At 35.6% G+C, this 16,172-nt stretch overlaps 1 protein-coding gene across 3 annotated transcripts in view; it reads right to left on the bottom strand.

Annotated features, from left to right (window-relative positions):
* The window catches only part of LOC106668754 (fibronectin type-III domain-containing protein 3A), a 190,604-nt gene extending 176,115 nt beyond the window's left edge, over positions 1-14,489 (bottom strand). The window contains exon 1 of one of the 3 annotated variants that reach the window (XM_024224980.1): positions 14,067-14,489. In XM_024224980.1, the coding sequence (XP_024080748.1) occupies positions 14,067-14,367 (301 nt within the window). In that variant the 5' untranslated portion in view covers positions 14,368-14,489. Of the gene's footprint in view, positions 1-4,173; positions 4,282-14,066 lie in introns of those variants that run through there. The other 2 variants (XM_014397791.2, XM_024224987.1) reach the window with 2 other exon arrangements.
* Positions 14,490-16,172: the final 1,683 nt, after the last annotated feature.

Below are 16,172 nucleotides of genomic sequence, written 5' to 3'. Positions count from 1 at the left end.
AAAGGTGCTTTTATACTTAACAGTTTCCCAAGGCCTTACCTTGGGGGTTCGCGAGGTTCATATACACAAAAAAAACGTTTCTGCCATATTCTACCTTAAGGATGGTATCCATCCTCAAAGGAAGATTAGATTCCATTCTCAACTCTAGTTTCACCTACGATCCATCTCCATCTCCTCACATAGTTGCCTAATTTCGTTGATTTCCACCATTCTGATCCTCCCACATCCGTGGTTTAAAAAGTATGGGGTTAAAAGAGAAACAAAATCATAAGCCACTTTCATATTTCGACTTATTCTACATTCTTAGAAATGGGGAATGATTATATAATCCCGGAAACACTCTTTACCATCCTATTAAGTCACAGCAGACTATAAAGGAGGAGAAAATTCTGGAGAACATCAGATCTGATGATAAGGTATACATATGGCTCCAAAACAAATAAAGAAATCAGGTGTTTTTCTCGTTACGAAGTACATCTCGGTCTTTCAAGTTAAAATGCATGCCATCAATGCTTGTGTTTTAGAAAATTTAGAAGTTACTGACAAAAATCCCCATAAGATGGGATAGCCAAGCTACAATTAAAGCATTAGTAAGTAAATAAATCACATCATAAAAGTAAATGAATGCATCCAAAATATCCAAAACCGGGGGAGACACAACAACCTGATGATATCTTGCGTACCAGGACAAAGAAATTTTGGGTAAAGAAAAAGCAGATATTCTAGCCAGAAGAGGATCTGCAAGACCACACAATACCCTGAGCCTATTCTTGGGATAACAGAACATAGAATCCTTCATCACAGAAAGGATTAAAAAAAGACGAAAGGAGAAGTGGATATACTCGAGTTAACTTATGGCAAAACAACCCTCACCAAAACTGGCAACTCACTGCTACAATTAGAGAGGGATAAACTCAGAGTGATAGTACCGGTCAGTGGCATCTAAGAAAACATCTACACAACATGGGCATATTTAATGAAGATCCCATTTGCAGATTATACAATGAGGAGGAAGAAACAGACCCATGTCATCTTCGAATATAAAGCAACCGCTCGCTCAAAGAAGGCATAACCTGGCTAAAGAAAACTCAAGGAAAGGAACTGTAGGAACTACCAAGTACTCTGTAAAAGAGGCTGCCCGCTGCCGTGCTCATGGAACATAAACCCCACTTCCTACTCACCATTCGCCATCGTCGTCAAACAATACGATAATGAACAGTATGTTGGATTATTTCATGACAGGAGACTGATATGGCCTCTACACTAGGCTAAAAAGACGAACTAACCGACCATACCAATTACCTGACGGATTGTTTGGTCAGCGATCTAATCTTTGCATGTTATGACCCATAAAGAACATAATATTTAAGGCATCGACCAACCGGCTTAAATTTGGGGTTCAACTAAAGCTCCAATATCCTTTGAATCCTGACTAAACAATCCAATAATCTCCGAAAAATAGCTGATGCTCCTCATTTCTTTATATATCCACACCGACATTCTTTTCGTCAACGACCTGGCAATAACCTGATACCTTAAATTCCACGCCACCTTTCCACCCGCAGCAATCCTCATGTAACCCAACTTTAATCGACCATTCTTACAACCGGAAGACTAAAACGAAGTTCCTACCCGACTTTTTGGTGTAAATAATGAGTGAAAATATTAGTACATCACTAATATCACCCCATTGAAATAAGCTTTGTACATTTTATTAATAACATATTTACTTGTAATTTTATTAGTTTGAACGTAAAAGTATGTAAGATTGAACAAATGCCTGTCTTTTGTACAGAAGACGGATATCCATCCAACAGCCTTATAATTCAACAGACTGAAGAAGAAATGACAGTAGATTAAACACAAAAAGTATATATTTTATCACAATGATCACAAGTTACGATGTCGGTTCTTTCAAACTGAACCTATCTATGAATTAGTGTCGACACTAAACGTACTATAGAATTGTTACATTGAGTTGTTACTACAAAATGCGATTAGGAAATATGCAAATTTATCTGCCAAATAAGCAATTATGAAAGAGTAAGAGGATCAGAAGAACGTATGATAATATCAGTAGTGATTAATCCATTCCAAAAAACGATGCCGAGCTGTCCTGTGCGTTGGCAGCCTTAATTTGACCATCCTACTAGATATACTGTACAAATAGTTCTATTTTAGTTTTAGTTTGACATATCATCGATTTGCCGGTCCAAAACAATCAAGAACAATTTAAAATCAGGAATCTGCTTTTAATAAGGATGCATTAAGAGGTTAAGATCGTCTATCTCGAGTATCATTAAAAAGTAAACTTAATCTTGTCTGAAAAAATAATAATAATAATAATGCAAACTGAGCAAGATTTCCGATACAGTTAATTTTAAAACAACCACGATGATAAGATATTTTATAACCCATATAAACAAAAAAGCAAACAGGCGAATAAAATTCATGATACGATTAGTCTTTCACGGCCTTCGGGTTAAAAGGGCGCCGTGTTTCTCTTTCTACAAGGCTACTTCATGTCAGTCCCTGTTCCACGAATCCGTGGGGTCGCAAAGCTTTTCCCCGCCGATAAAGTGAATGTGCAAAAAATTGAACTTTTACGGTGTTGCCTCTGACCCACGACGACGTCAACGCATTCGTTCTAGAAACTCTTGCCTGGAGTATTGCGTTTGTCTCTGATTGATATGACCTCCGTAAGGTTGACGACTGGCTCGTCGAAGCATACAAGCACACACTGTCATGAAAAATCCTAAATGTTCTATTTCCATTCTCCGATACCGGTATCATCGTAAGAGGAAATAAAACACTGTTCTTCCATATTTCTACTATTTACTCTTAGTTAATTCACATATTAAATATGTATAAGGAGTATAAATATTATTTATAATAAAGAGAAAAAATATTTTATGTATAATTATTTTAGGACGTTTTGGGTGAAAAACTATATCGAGCGTACATGTTAAATATTTGTACTTCATCTTAACAAAAACATGGAAATTTACCAAACAAAAATATATACAGAGTATTCAGAAATCGTGAGATGCGGTCTGGAGTGATGTAGGTTTCATAAAACATTTTCTTTATCGTACCAACGTTTCGATATTTATTGAAATCATCTTCAGATCCTGGGATTTACAAATATTGTTTAAGTTTAACAAATACATGCAGGATGTGGAAAAAAGTGAATTTATACAATGCAAAAAAATATTTTTTATATTCAATCAAAGTATTTCTACTCATCATTTATACTTTGATTGAACATAAAAAATATTTTTTTGCATTGTATCAATTCACTTTTTTCACATCCTACATGTATTTGTTAAATTTAAACAATGTAAATCCCATGGCCTGAAGATGATCTCAGTAAAGGTCGAAACGTGGGAAGGTTAAAAAAAATGTTTTTCTGAAACCTACATCACACCACACCGCATCTCATGATTTCTCAATAATCATCGACTAACGGTCACTAATCACCAAACATATATACAGGTTAAATGTTACTACTGTCATTCGCTAAACAAAACGTAGTACACAGTGCCATGAGAGCGAGGTTTTTATCTTGTCTCTTTCCTCAGATATTAACATTTTTGTGATTTGTCTAAAGTCGGATTATTTTACATAAAAAAGTAATTTCTCAACTTTATTTCACAAATTACATCAAATTTCCCACGAGATAACAAAATATGACATGTACGATGTTCTTGTGTTTCTGCTACCCTTGGGTTTGATATCAGGCTTTTCAACCATGCAAAGTAGATTTCGATAACAAAAATTCTATAAAATATGAAACTCAGTATGTCGGTGGAATAGTAATAAGGTAAGACAATTTTGGTGAAATCCCCTTAAATTTTTGATGGAAAAATCTCATTACACGAACCACAATTGAGTATTTTAAAAAAATCACGGTTTTGCCATTTGTTATTCTTTGAGTGGCAACGGTGTGTTTGGAAGCGAGAATTTTACAACTGATTAAAATGAACAATGTTGCGGGAATAAAGGTCAGATTTGTGTTTCAAAGACTAATGTTGAGAAATTACGATATTACGTCATAAAATCTAATTTTAGGCTAAAATAACAAAAATGTTAATAATATCTCAAGAAAGAGACACGATAGAAACCTCGTTTTGGTGGTAATCTTTTCAGGAAGAATAACTTGATAATACATACCCCCTCCAAAGGAAAGTTCAAGAAATGTCAAATGGTGAAGCCATAGTGTAGAAGCTGTCACGGGGAAAAAGCCCTTGTACAGCCCCCCTCTGGGAAGGATTGCAAAAGGTAGGTGTTACCAAAAGGGCAGTTACCAGTAGGGATGAGCAGTGACAGAAAAACATCGGAACCTCACCATCAATGATGGTACTACCATCGATTCTCCAGTCTACACATCGATGGTTTTTTGAGTACTTATTACTAACCACTAACTACTTTCATATGCCACTTTGCCATTTCTAAACCTTTATGAGGATCTAGATTAATAAAAACCATGGCCATCATATAATCCGAGAAAAAAAAACCACCTAGGCAAAGGTTTAACATGTACGTTACTAAAAATATCCTTAATTTATTTATAAATATGCGTCATTCCCTATTCACAAACGTGGAATGTAGGAAAAACTGAACAAACAAAATTTATATCGACGAAGAAATATATATCGACAGCCCACCATCGATGGTAAAAAACCGTCGACACAGTAACATCGATGTTGAAAACGGTTGCCTACCATCGATGCTCATCCCTAGTCACAAGTCAGTGGTTGACATGAGTCCGTAATCACGCACTAGTCACGAGAAAGCAGTTGAGTAGGGTTGAGTGACGCCACACCACAAGGTCCCGACTCCCGAGTTAGTTATGGTTTGGAGTTAGTCGCTGGAATATTTAGAAGTTGGATTGTAAAAGCGACAGTTGTTGGTTGGAAAAATGGATAAGAGTGGGCTACACCTTTATTCGATTTTTATGGAGTGAACGAGCTTTGGAGGGAGAATGTCTGGCACCCTCCATGGTGGATATTAAGCCGTTAATAAATGTGAAGATCTGGACTACTTTAATATCACCCCAATGATGGATTCGGAGCAAGCAATCCTGACGAAAATCGACTCTCCGAGTTATCCGTCTCTCTGCCGCCCCCTCTCGATCTACACACATATATATAAATACTTCCAAGAGAAACCTAATAAAATAAATATTGTTTTATATATGCACATATAGCGACTATTTTACTATGATTTCTATCTAAATGAACAAATTTATTTTCTAAGAACTAGCCATTCTCTACCGCTTGAAATACCGGTTATAATAGTAAAATGTACAAATTGTGATTCTCCTGAATGTAAGGAATATTGCAGATGGTAATAGTCTTGAAACAAAGACTGCGTCGGAAAGAAGTCGGTCATTACGCTTATCTGGCCAATGAGTCACTCCATTATGCCTCCTTCGCGAAAATTGAAAAACAATAAAGCGGGCAGTAACTAAGCGAATTAAGATAAGATATAGGTAGATAATCAAGTTAATTAGTCATATTCCATACTGTAACACCGATAATCTTAATTCTTAATTGTAAGGAAAACATTTTTTTAAATAGTGTTTCTGACAAACGCACTGGACATATCGCGCAAGGAAAAAACAATATAGTTATCATCACTATCGAATTCCGTTCTGTGTCGAAGTTTCATTATCCATATTTATCAAAAGACAATATATTAATGATATGGAAATTTGATTAAAAATCTTTCAGATGCCTGCATAACATGTTGGCATAGCATTGTGAGGTCTGTGAAGTGTGGTCCTAATCAAACTGAACTGTCTATTTTCGCTGATTAATAGAATTTTTTATTTGGATTTAGACAAGTTCAAATCCACATATGTATGTACATACAATCATGGGCAGAGTTGAGCCTGTCACATCTGGCAATCCACTGGCAATTCCAAATAAACAATAAATTGCTAGCAGGCCTCGAGAATCACCCACCCCGATGCTACGACCAACAGCTAGTTCAATTCAGCACCCAACGCATGTTGTTCTCAGATCCAAACCCATTCACACTCTCATTTATTCTTAAATACAATCTTTTCTATTTATATACCATTATTTCAGTTGGTGGTGGAGTACTCGATATTCCTCCATCGCCCTTTACACATATTGTACAACGGTTTGGAGATCGTGAGATGCAGTCTGGTGTGACAGGTTTTAGAAAATATTTTCTTTATCGTGCCAACGTTTCTTTCTTTATAGAGATCATCTTCAGGGCTCAAAAGTGTTTATTTTCCGTGTAGATGTGTCATTCTCGTGTGTCGTGTTGAGAGTACCCAAACACTACACATATTGTACAACTAAACCTAATTGAGTGTCGATGGGGTACTTGATATTCCGCTATCGACCTACTCACGTCACACATTCACGCTAATAAATGCATTCACTCTCAACACAAGCTTGGAATACACAACTGTTATTACTACATACAATAGAACAACCTCGTTTCCTCCAAGAATCTTAAGGGCTTAAGCATTATTCCAAAATCGGATGGCATTTCTGTGTGCTCTCTGTAAAAAGCGAAGTAATTCACGCTACAATTAGATAATACCAATATAATAGTATTTAATAATAATTAAATATATTTATCTGTAAGTCCGTAGATCCCATAAGAAATTTCACCAAAACTATAAGTGAGGTGTTATAAAAATTTAATCGAGAGAAATCACCTGAAGGAGAAAAAATGAGGTGCCTATGTAATATAAACCTATTATGTAACTAACCTAAATTAGGGTCTATGGAGGTACTCAATATACATCTGTCCTCTCACACTGCACATTCACGCTAATAAATATATTCACTCTCAACACAAGCTAGGGCTGGTTAATGATCAATGGACCTACATTATTTATTATCAAAAATGTTCAAATGAAAAATCACTTCAGTGCCTTTGAAAAACATGTCTACAACAAAAAGAGAAATCGATATTTTCTTTAATCTGGCCTTGATCATGGTGCCAGTACCAGATCGCAGGCTTTATAAATAGTCAAAGTGGTTATGACAACTTCAACAATTCACTAAAATTAATTACGAGATCAGAAAAAAGTTAGCTCGTTGTGCAATAATGAAATCAAACCATGTTCAAAAAATTTGTAACAACCATTTGTTCGATCATCGGTATCAATCAATATTTCGATCAATCTGGGTGAAAGCAGTTTTCATTTTAACGATTCGCCGTCAATAACGAATTTTTTGAATGAATGAAAATTGAACAATTCTTTATAAATCCAATCCCTTTTTCCCAACAAGACTTTGACAAATATGTATTTACTGCCATTGTTAACTTATTAACTGCTTCTCGAAGATAGTCGAATTCATCAATCTTTCTACTTAAATTATGACTGAATAGAACGATCAATTTGTACAATGTAAAAAATATGAAAATGTCCGTATTTACGCATGTACACACCACTTGCAGTTTCTAGTACTTCAACTTTTTTTCCAAGCGAGCATTTATTGTACTGCTTTACTGCAACAATTAATTAAATACACGCAACACTTGTTCAATTGCGTTTGACATTGGATAAATTAAACTTACTTCGTTACTATTATTACTCTCAGGTCAGATCTAAACTACTAAAACGGGATGGATATAATTTGTCGCCGATTCAAAAGTGGGGCCGAAAAAGTAGTCGAGTACGAGTAAGCTGTAGTTGTTGGTGCCGCAGTAGGATAGGAACAGCTCGTTGTCCTCCAACGTTATTAACCAATACTGATGTTCAATTGACCTCTCGGATTCATTTGTTGACTCTCATGGGAGAGAGGACAATGGTAGTCAATTTCAAAGCATTCTTCGTAGAGACAGACGAAAGAGAAATTCTCGCAATAGTATATGGTTTGATTTCTTTCAATTTTTTTGTTTTGTTTTTTAAATAAGCATTTAAGCAAGGTAACTGCGATTTTACACTAGCACTACAGCCCCAATCGTTCTGCTGGATCGTTAAATCGTTTAATAGCGAAACAAATTAAATGCAAGGTGAACGATATTTTTCTTCTTGATGTTTCCAGGGAGATGAAATTTCTTTTTTAAATTATTAGAAGATAGTTTTTCTTGTTGAGATATTCTATTTTTCGTTTATTAAAACTGCAGAGACTGTATACTATATATACTTTGAGTTAAACTTTTACCACTTTTATTTGTTTTTTAATTGTCTTAATATTTAATCTGTGGTGTTTAGTGACCGTTAGTTGATGATTATTTGGAGATCGTGAGATGCGGTCTGGTGTGACGTAGGTTTAGAAAAACATTTTCTTCATTGTGCCAACGTTTCGATCTTTATTGAGAACATCTTCAGAGCCTGGGATTTATAAACATTGTTTAAATTATACCAATACATGTAGAATTTTTTCCACATCTTACTTGTATTGGCATAATTTAAACAATTTTTATAAATCCCAGGCTCTGAAGATGTTCTCAATAAAGATCGAAACGTTGGCACAATAAAGAAAATGTTTTTCTAAACCTACGTCACACCAGACCACATCTCACGATCTCCACATAATAATTAATATTTAATATTTCCATTTAGTAACTTAAGAAAAAACTTTTCAATTATATTAGAGTAAAAATTTTTCTGTAAATCTATAATAATCGGCAAATTTTAAAACAATATATTACAAATTAGAAAGAAACACTTGGAAAAAGTCTCACACGTTTATTATAACATGTTCTATTACTCTTTGGGAAAATAACTTTAAACATTTGATTTTCTTTTTACAAAAATCAATTGCAATAGCCCATTGATTTTGCATGTTTTGTCACCTTGGCAAATTAAAGTCTATCCTTCGATAATATTCAACGCTTCTAATGTTATTTTATCCGTTACAGTGAGGATCTTAGGTTATCTGGAAATCCTGTTAAACGTCAAGACTAAAAATAAGTTTCAGCGGAGAGACTTCAATAAGGACAAATTCCAGATGCCTGGCACACACTGAAACACAAAATAACAGGATTCTTTCAAGGATCTGACCCATTACTCGACGTAACAGGGACTTGGGCCCGGGCCGACTTTCTCGTCTGTGTGCGCACCGTTCACAAATGAGAACGCAGTAAAATCGTGTTAAAGCCACATAAAAATATAAACAATCTAATATACAATTCGACATAACGAATAATATGCACAAACATAACACTAATGCGTTATAAAACTCACTAGGTAAACTGAACGACAATGATCTCCGAATCTCAACTACATGGATAGATTATTTGTATATAAATTAAGTTAATCCCATCTTAGCCACGTCTTACAACGATTAGTGGACTTGTTTTTGTAGGGGATAATTTTCTTGGAATGAAACCCGTTGAAAAATCCGCCTATAAAACAGTTTCTCTTTCTTCATTCCTCTTCCCTAACACCTCGGGTGTTTTATTTCAAATAAGCATTCTTAGTGTCGATTTTTATTCTTAATTCACGACCTTAAAATCTAAACTATAAAAAGTTTAATGATCTAATGTAAGTCAATAGCTGAAATAAGAAAAACTCAGATGCAATTTTTTTTATGACTATAAATTTTGTATATAAACACTTTAAATAATTTATCTTTCGTTAATACTAAGATTTTTATGCAATTTTTCAAGAGGAACTGTAATTAATTTAAACAAACAATCAGTTTTTGACTTTTAATTCAAACATAATTAATTGAGACATTTCCTCTTGGGGCAACGGGGTGATGAACCTGTTCGTTCATTTTAGTTTGGCTAAGACATATGTTCAGTTTAGGCGCACTACTGAAGATGGCGAGAGTCGAAACGAGTCTGAGAGAACAAAAAACGAACATAGGCAATATGATCGGAATCGAACGAACTGCAAAAACGTTAAGTTTGTAATTGTAGCTTCTCACTTTGCCTTCTTAATAACACATTCCTGTTACATAAGTGGTATTCACAAAATCCACTTTTCTTATTGGCTTTTAGGCCAAAATCGGAATACGGACTAATAGTAAGTTGGACGACAAAAACCGTTCTCTGGCATCCGACAGTGACAAGGGCGAAAGACAAGGTATCTGGTGTACGGCTCGGGATCGTACAACTGGGCAACTTGCCATCAACTTTAAGTTGACCGTACTACTGCTTTATTTTGAACCATTATCGGATGAAAAACCTCCATGTCCTGACCACAGGATACCCGCTGGCATAAACGAGCCAAACGGGGAGGCAGATAGATCGTTATTCTGAAAAACACTATCGGGTTTTTTCTTTTTTTTATTGGACCCTATGAAAAAAGCCAGTGAAGTATGTCTTCAAGTCGCCAACAACTTTGAAAACGCGAACAAATGAAATTTTACATTTTAACAATAGGATCTACGGGAAAACTATTGTTATCCTACAGTTTTCACTTCCTTTCCGACGTGATTGAAAAATAACAGGAACGACTTCAAAAATGTCGATTTTTTTCCGTTTGCTTTCTGTTCTATCACGCACGTGGATGTTATTTATTGTAATAATTCGATCAACCGTACTTTTTAATCTAAACTACATTAAAACCACTTTTCTGTGGAAAATTTTACGTTTCTTCCAATGGAGATCGATTTCCCATTTCACATTCCGGAAGAGACTTAGCAAGATTGATCCAATATCGAGAAGCGTCTGTGCAAAGCATAGACAATTGGATAGTGGAGAATCCTTTTCACTGTTAACGGCAGAGTCACCTGAACTCCGAAGGGTCCACCTGAACTGAATAATGCAGCAAGTCGCCGTTCGGTTCAGGGGCTTTAATCCTTCCAGTTTCACCGTGATAATGACCGGCTTCTGGAAACGTAAATATGGAAAATTTCTTTTAAAGTTTGCACCTCTTTGCGATGGGACCTCACTATATGTTATAGTTTAGGTAAATTCAAAAAGCTTTTAGTTCCAGCAGATTTTATTTATTTATGAAAGGCGCCTTTCACTCACCTTGTGAGCATCATCAACCTTCGTTAAAACAGAACATAGAAATAACACAAAGACTGAAACTGTTCTTTTCACTGTCCTTGATTTCTGACGATAGTTTGGCAAATAGTGAAGACCGGATAGTAGTAGAAGCTTTAATATACAAAGTAAACATTACTTCCCAGGCGATTCTAGGTAAGTTCAGTTTAAATGAAATTGAGGACGAAACGGTCCAAAACTTTTTAAAAAGCTAGCAATTTTAGAAAAACTGAAATATTAACTAGTAGTAACTATACATTAAGTAATTATATGCATACTCATTATAATCACATGCTATACCTTTCTGTTATTATTTTAGGTTTTAAAAAATTTAGGCATTTCAGCCAAAGAGGCTGTTTTGTTACGGCTGAAAGACAGATGTATAAGGTTACTGTTTTTCTAATTGTCATTTCTCGTTGTGTGTAAATGTTGAACCACAATTATACAAACATTTTTAAAAATCTGAATTCGTAAAAACGTACAAATTGTAAAATATTGTCTATAAACAAACAACTTTATTACATTTATAAAATATTTGTTTTAAAGAATGCACTTCTTTGCGATGACCGAAAGAGAGAGAGAGAGAGAGAGAGAGAGAGAGAGAGAGAGAGAGAGAGAGAGAGAGAGAGATGTAGAGACTGAAAGTGAAAATAAAATTAAATGAAAGAAGGTAATGGTGTGAGATGAAATTGGGAAGAAAGTAAAACATAGAGAGAGAAAAAGCTGAATTATATACATTAAATCATATAGAAACTGTTATAATTTTTACGAGTAAATATTACATATTAAAGTGCTCTTTTTCTGAAAAAAAAAGACCTATTAAAAAACACCAAATAAGGAAAATACCAGAAATAATTAATGTGAGAGAGAGGAGGAGGAGAAAGATAAATAGACAGTAAAGATTATGCTTATGAGTGTTTGAAAGTGAGGTAAAGACGACAAAAACATGATTTTTTTTTAACGATAATTCCTATTCACAGTAAGTTGTTTTCCAAAGATGCGGATTTCGAGCCCTTAACTCATCATCAGGTTGTAGAAATCCTTCAACCTGATGATGAGCTAAGGGCTCGAAATCCGGATCGTTGGAAAACAACTTACCGTGAGTAGGAACTATCTTAAATAAAAAAAAAGGATTGAACACTGCACTCACTCCATCATTCATCATTTCTAGAAACATGAAAATGTAAGAAAAAATTTTAAGGAAACAATGAGAATTAGGGAAAATAATGGTTGGAAGAGCTAAAAATATTCAGACAAAATAATGTTGGAGTGAGAGAAACAGCAACGGGAGAGATGGACAAAGAGAGAGAGAAAACATTGTCAAAGCGATTAAAGGTAATGAAAAATATTTAGAAAAATGTATAATTGGCAGAATTTTTGCACATTTGTATCTTTAGGTAAATTCTCTGTTCTAATGTTGACAGTTTGAAAAGAACAGTTCGTTTTCATGGTATTTCCATGTTTTGTTTTAACGAAGGTTGATGATGCTCACAAGGTGAGTGAAAGGCGTCTTCCACAAAGAAAATCTTCTGGAACTAAAAGCTTTTTGAATTTACCCAAACAATAATGGCTAATATGGAATTTGAAACGAAAGAAGCCTAACATTAAATCTTATGTAACATAACTTAAAAACAAGATATTAATTAATAATTTGTGATCGAGGAAAATTAGAACTAACAGCATGTCTAATATACTTGTTTCCATTTGTCGATAAGGCCTAAATTATAACATGCGTATCATCTCGCATTTGCGCATCCATAATTTTTTTTCGTATCTACTCGAAATAATTAACTAAACATTTATATTTTAAATAAATATGATATTTCTAGCTGCCTTGTTACTTTCATTGTCACAGCTAATTGATTAAAAATTAATACGAAAAGCTGATTGTGCTTTAGTTTTAAACAATTCTTTGATTTTATATTTCATGAGTGAAAGGAGACTTTTGTGAGTCGATTCGAGTGAGTGATTCAAGAGATCCTTTGAACGAACAATAGTACAAACTCTTCCATATGGCGTTCATCTGAAACCGCATTGTTCTACGATTTCTCTCTATCCATTGCAACATTTTCAACACTAAAAACGCATTTATTATAATAAATTTATCACTTCAATAGAAAAGCGTCGATGTTGCATCATTCCTTAATTGTACGATAAACGATGTTAAGTCATGTTGTACTGATAAGTTACAGTTCGTCATCGGACTGGTAAAAAATTCGACGGATGATAAAATAACTTATTTGACATAAATGCTCAAAACAGGGAATAATCGGGGTTTTTCGTTCTTTTATACGACTCAATTTTACCGTTCGGATAACAAAATTCGTCGAAAAAAACTACTACGAAAAAAAATGAGCCAAATCTTTCTACCTACCCAAATTTCATATTTATAGTTTTAAAAACCTATTAATGGATTTTATTGTATTGTCAAGGTCATCAACAAATCAGTAAATATGGAAGAAAGAAACTAATGGAAAAGAGTAAAATATGGGTAAAGATTTACCTGGGCAGGATGACGGGAGTGCATACGATAACAAGATGAGTTATAATGCTGTAAATCAGACGTTATAAGCGAGTTGGAAGGCAAAAAATTAATTTCACGCGAATTGTCGCGTTTCGATAATCGCTCGATCGAGTGACAGTCGTATTTTCAAATTCCGTCCAAGAGCAATTTATCAATTTTAATAGTTTTACGCCAGTGAGGGCGAGGGTCGTCGAATAGGGCAAGACGACTCTGTACCGAGGAGGGCGAAAGAGATACGGCGGAGGGCGGTGATACTCGGAAGATACCTTTTGAAAATGTCGTATTTAACGGTCAATTTTGGAAATGCGGGTGGACCGGCGGCGAGGGCGTAAACAAACGCCTTGGAGATGACAAAATATGTTTCCCCCCTAGGTAAACAATATAAAGAAGAAAACTTAGTAATCGATCCCTTTTGTTGAAATACGTCAGCGAGATGGGTGTCGTTTTTGTCTTTTTCTCACGGGATCCTGGAACCGGATCGGAGGAGGCGACGGTGATAAAAACTAGCCTGATAAGGAGCGACTCCCCCTTTTGGCGAGGGGTTGTCGGTGTCTCCGAGGCGCCGGAGGACAGTTGTCAAAATGTGATTTTGCCTTTGACTTACTATTTCGGAGAAGGGGAGACGGTTGGAAGTGGCTTCGAGGAGCTGGTCGGACCTCGGTCCAAGGCTGGTCCTTCTCCAATCCAGGTGACGCGGGATCAAAATGTAGATTTACCGGCAGAGGCGGTTTCGACGATGCCGTGACAGCGAGACTCCAGCCGTACTGGCCGCCATTGTTGTTTATTGATTTTACGCGAGACGACCACCGAGCTGCGGAATCGCCACCAACCTCCAACAACTCTATAACGGGAAAAGTTTTTCTCCAGCACCGAAAGATGGCGCAGCAGTCGACCCACCGAGGCATCTACCGCTGTCCGCGCTTCTTCGAAAAAACCATCTACGCCCGGAAACAGCCCGTACTCGCAGATCCACCTCTTTTTTTCTTTATTTTAATTATGGTTTTTTACAAACTATCCTCTCTTCATCTTGAAATGCATATATGTTACTAGTGCAACAATACTGAAGATAAGTAAATTTTACTGTCACAAAGAAATCAAAAAGTGTTTTTTTCTACTTTTCAGCGGCTTTTGAGAGGTTAATCTTAACACGGTACACTGACAGGCAAAAGGTTCCACCCAACTGCTTTTGTTTCATTTTCTTGATAAAAGAAAATTCTTCCCTTAATTTGTCTCATTGTTTTTATCAATAAATATTTGTTTACGCTGTTTTAAATGTGAATATCAATTAGACGTAAACACACATAATCCTTAATCCAAAACAAGGACAAAGGATTTTTCAATGTTTAATTTTTACGGAATTTAAAATGTTTATTGTTTTCGTTTTCACTTTTGTTTTCTTAATTTCAATTTTTCAACTTAAAAATGCCATTGGTCCTGAGGATGTTGCGCATTGTGCGGCACTTATTGATGATGGACGTTCCAGGTATACGGTTATTGCCATCTGAGTTCCCTACGAAACACTGCGAGACGCTGTTAGACGTTTTTATCACTGGGTCCGGTTCTCGGAACTTACTGTTGCCTAAGCGATTCCAGGAAGTTGGAGGTGTCCAAATTTCTGAACGCACTGCTCGAAGAAGATTAAATCAGTATGGACTGAAGGCTGTTCGCCCCGTTAGAGGACCACAATTGACCAGAACACAGACGGCTCGCATTTTGTTTGAGAGCACAGCCGTTAGTCTTTGGACGACTTTTTACAGATGAAGATTTGCTCTACAATCTCCAGATGGGCGTGAAAGAGTGGAGAAGGCGAAAAGAAAGGTACGAAGCTTGTAATTTTTTCCAGAACCAACCTTTTGAACGTAGCCCTGAGATGGTGTGGGTGGGAATTTCGGTGGAGAGTCGCGCAGAGTTGGTTGTTGTTCGTGGGGGGTTTGACGGCCACTTGTTACGTGAATGAAATTTTGGAACATCATGCGTTGCTTATCCTCAATGAAACCAGCGACAATCCTATTCTAATGCAGGTTAATGCCAGTCCTCATGTCGCTAGCATACACAATACAACCTTCAATAGCATAACTTAGGGTCTTATCCTGGCCAGTCCGTTCTGACTTGAAACACATCGAACATTTATGGAATAACCTCAAAAGACGAATAAGAGCACATCCATCACTTCCTGATACACTCCACGATCTTGAAAGGACTCTTCGTGAAGAATGGGCTAACCTCCAGCTAAGAGACATTTCCAGTCTGGTATAAAGTATGCCGAGGCGTCTTCTAGATGTAAGTAAGGCAAAAGGAGGAAATACAGCTTATTGAAATGTGAGTTAAAAGTCTAAAACAAAATTTAAAACAAATTTTATCTGTCCATATTTTTTAAATTTATTTTTAAATTTTTTATTTTTCCTTTTCCTTAGAAATTTACTTTTTTTTAACTTTTTTAGACAAAGACTTAATTATTAAGCCTTAAAAAACTTGAAACTTTGGTTAATATATAGAAATACATACAAATCAAGTTATATTACAAGTGGGCAGCATTTTTTGCCTGTCAGTGTATATTAAAAGTTACTTAATTTGGTAATATCGTCAAAATTCATTACTGTACTAATATCTATTTATAAATTATTATTTATAGATCATGAGATGCGGTCTGGTGTGATGTAGGTTTAAAAAAATATTTTCTTTATCTTTCCAACGTTCCGACCTTTATTGA

The sequence above is a fragment of the Cimex lectularius genome, unplaced genomic scaffold (assembly GCF_000648675.2).
Source record: "Cimex lectularius strain Harlan isolate CLEC.00 unplaced genomic scaffold, Clec_2.1 scaffold25, whole genome shotgun sequence".
Taxonomy (NCBI): Eukaryota; Metazoa; Arthropoda; class Insecta; order Hemiptera; family Cimicidae; genus Cimex; species Cimex lectularius.
Note: the sequence above shows the minus strand (reverse complement) of the source record. Positions and strands in the feature narration are given on the sequence as shown.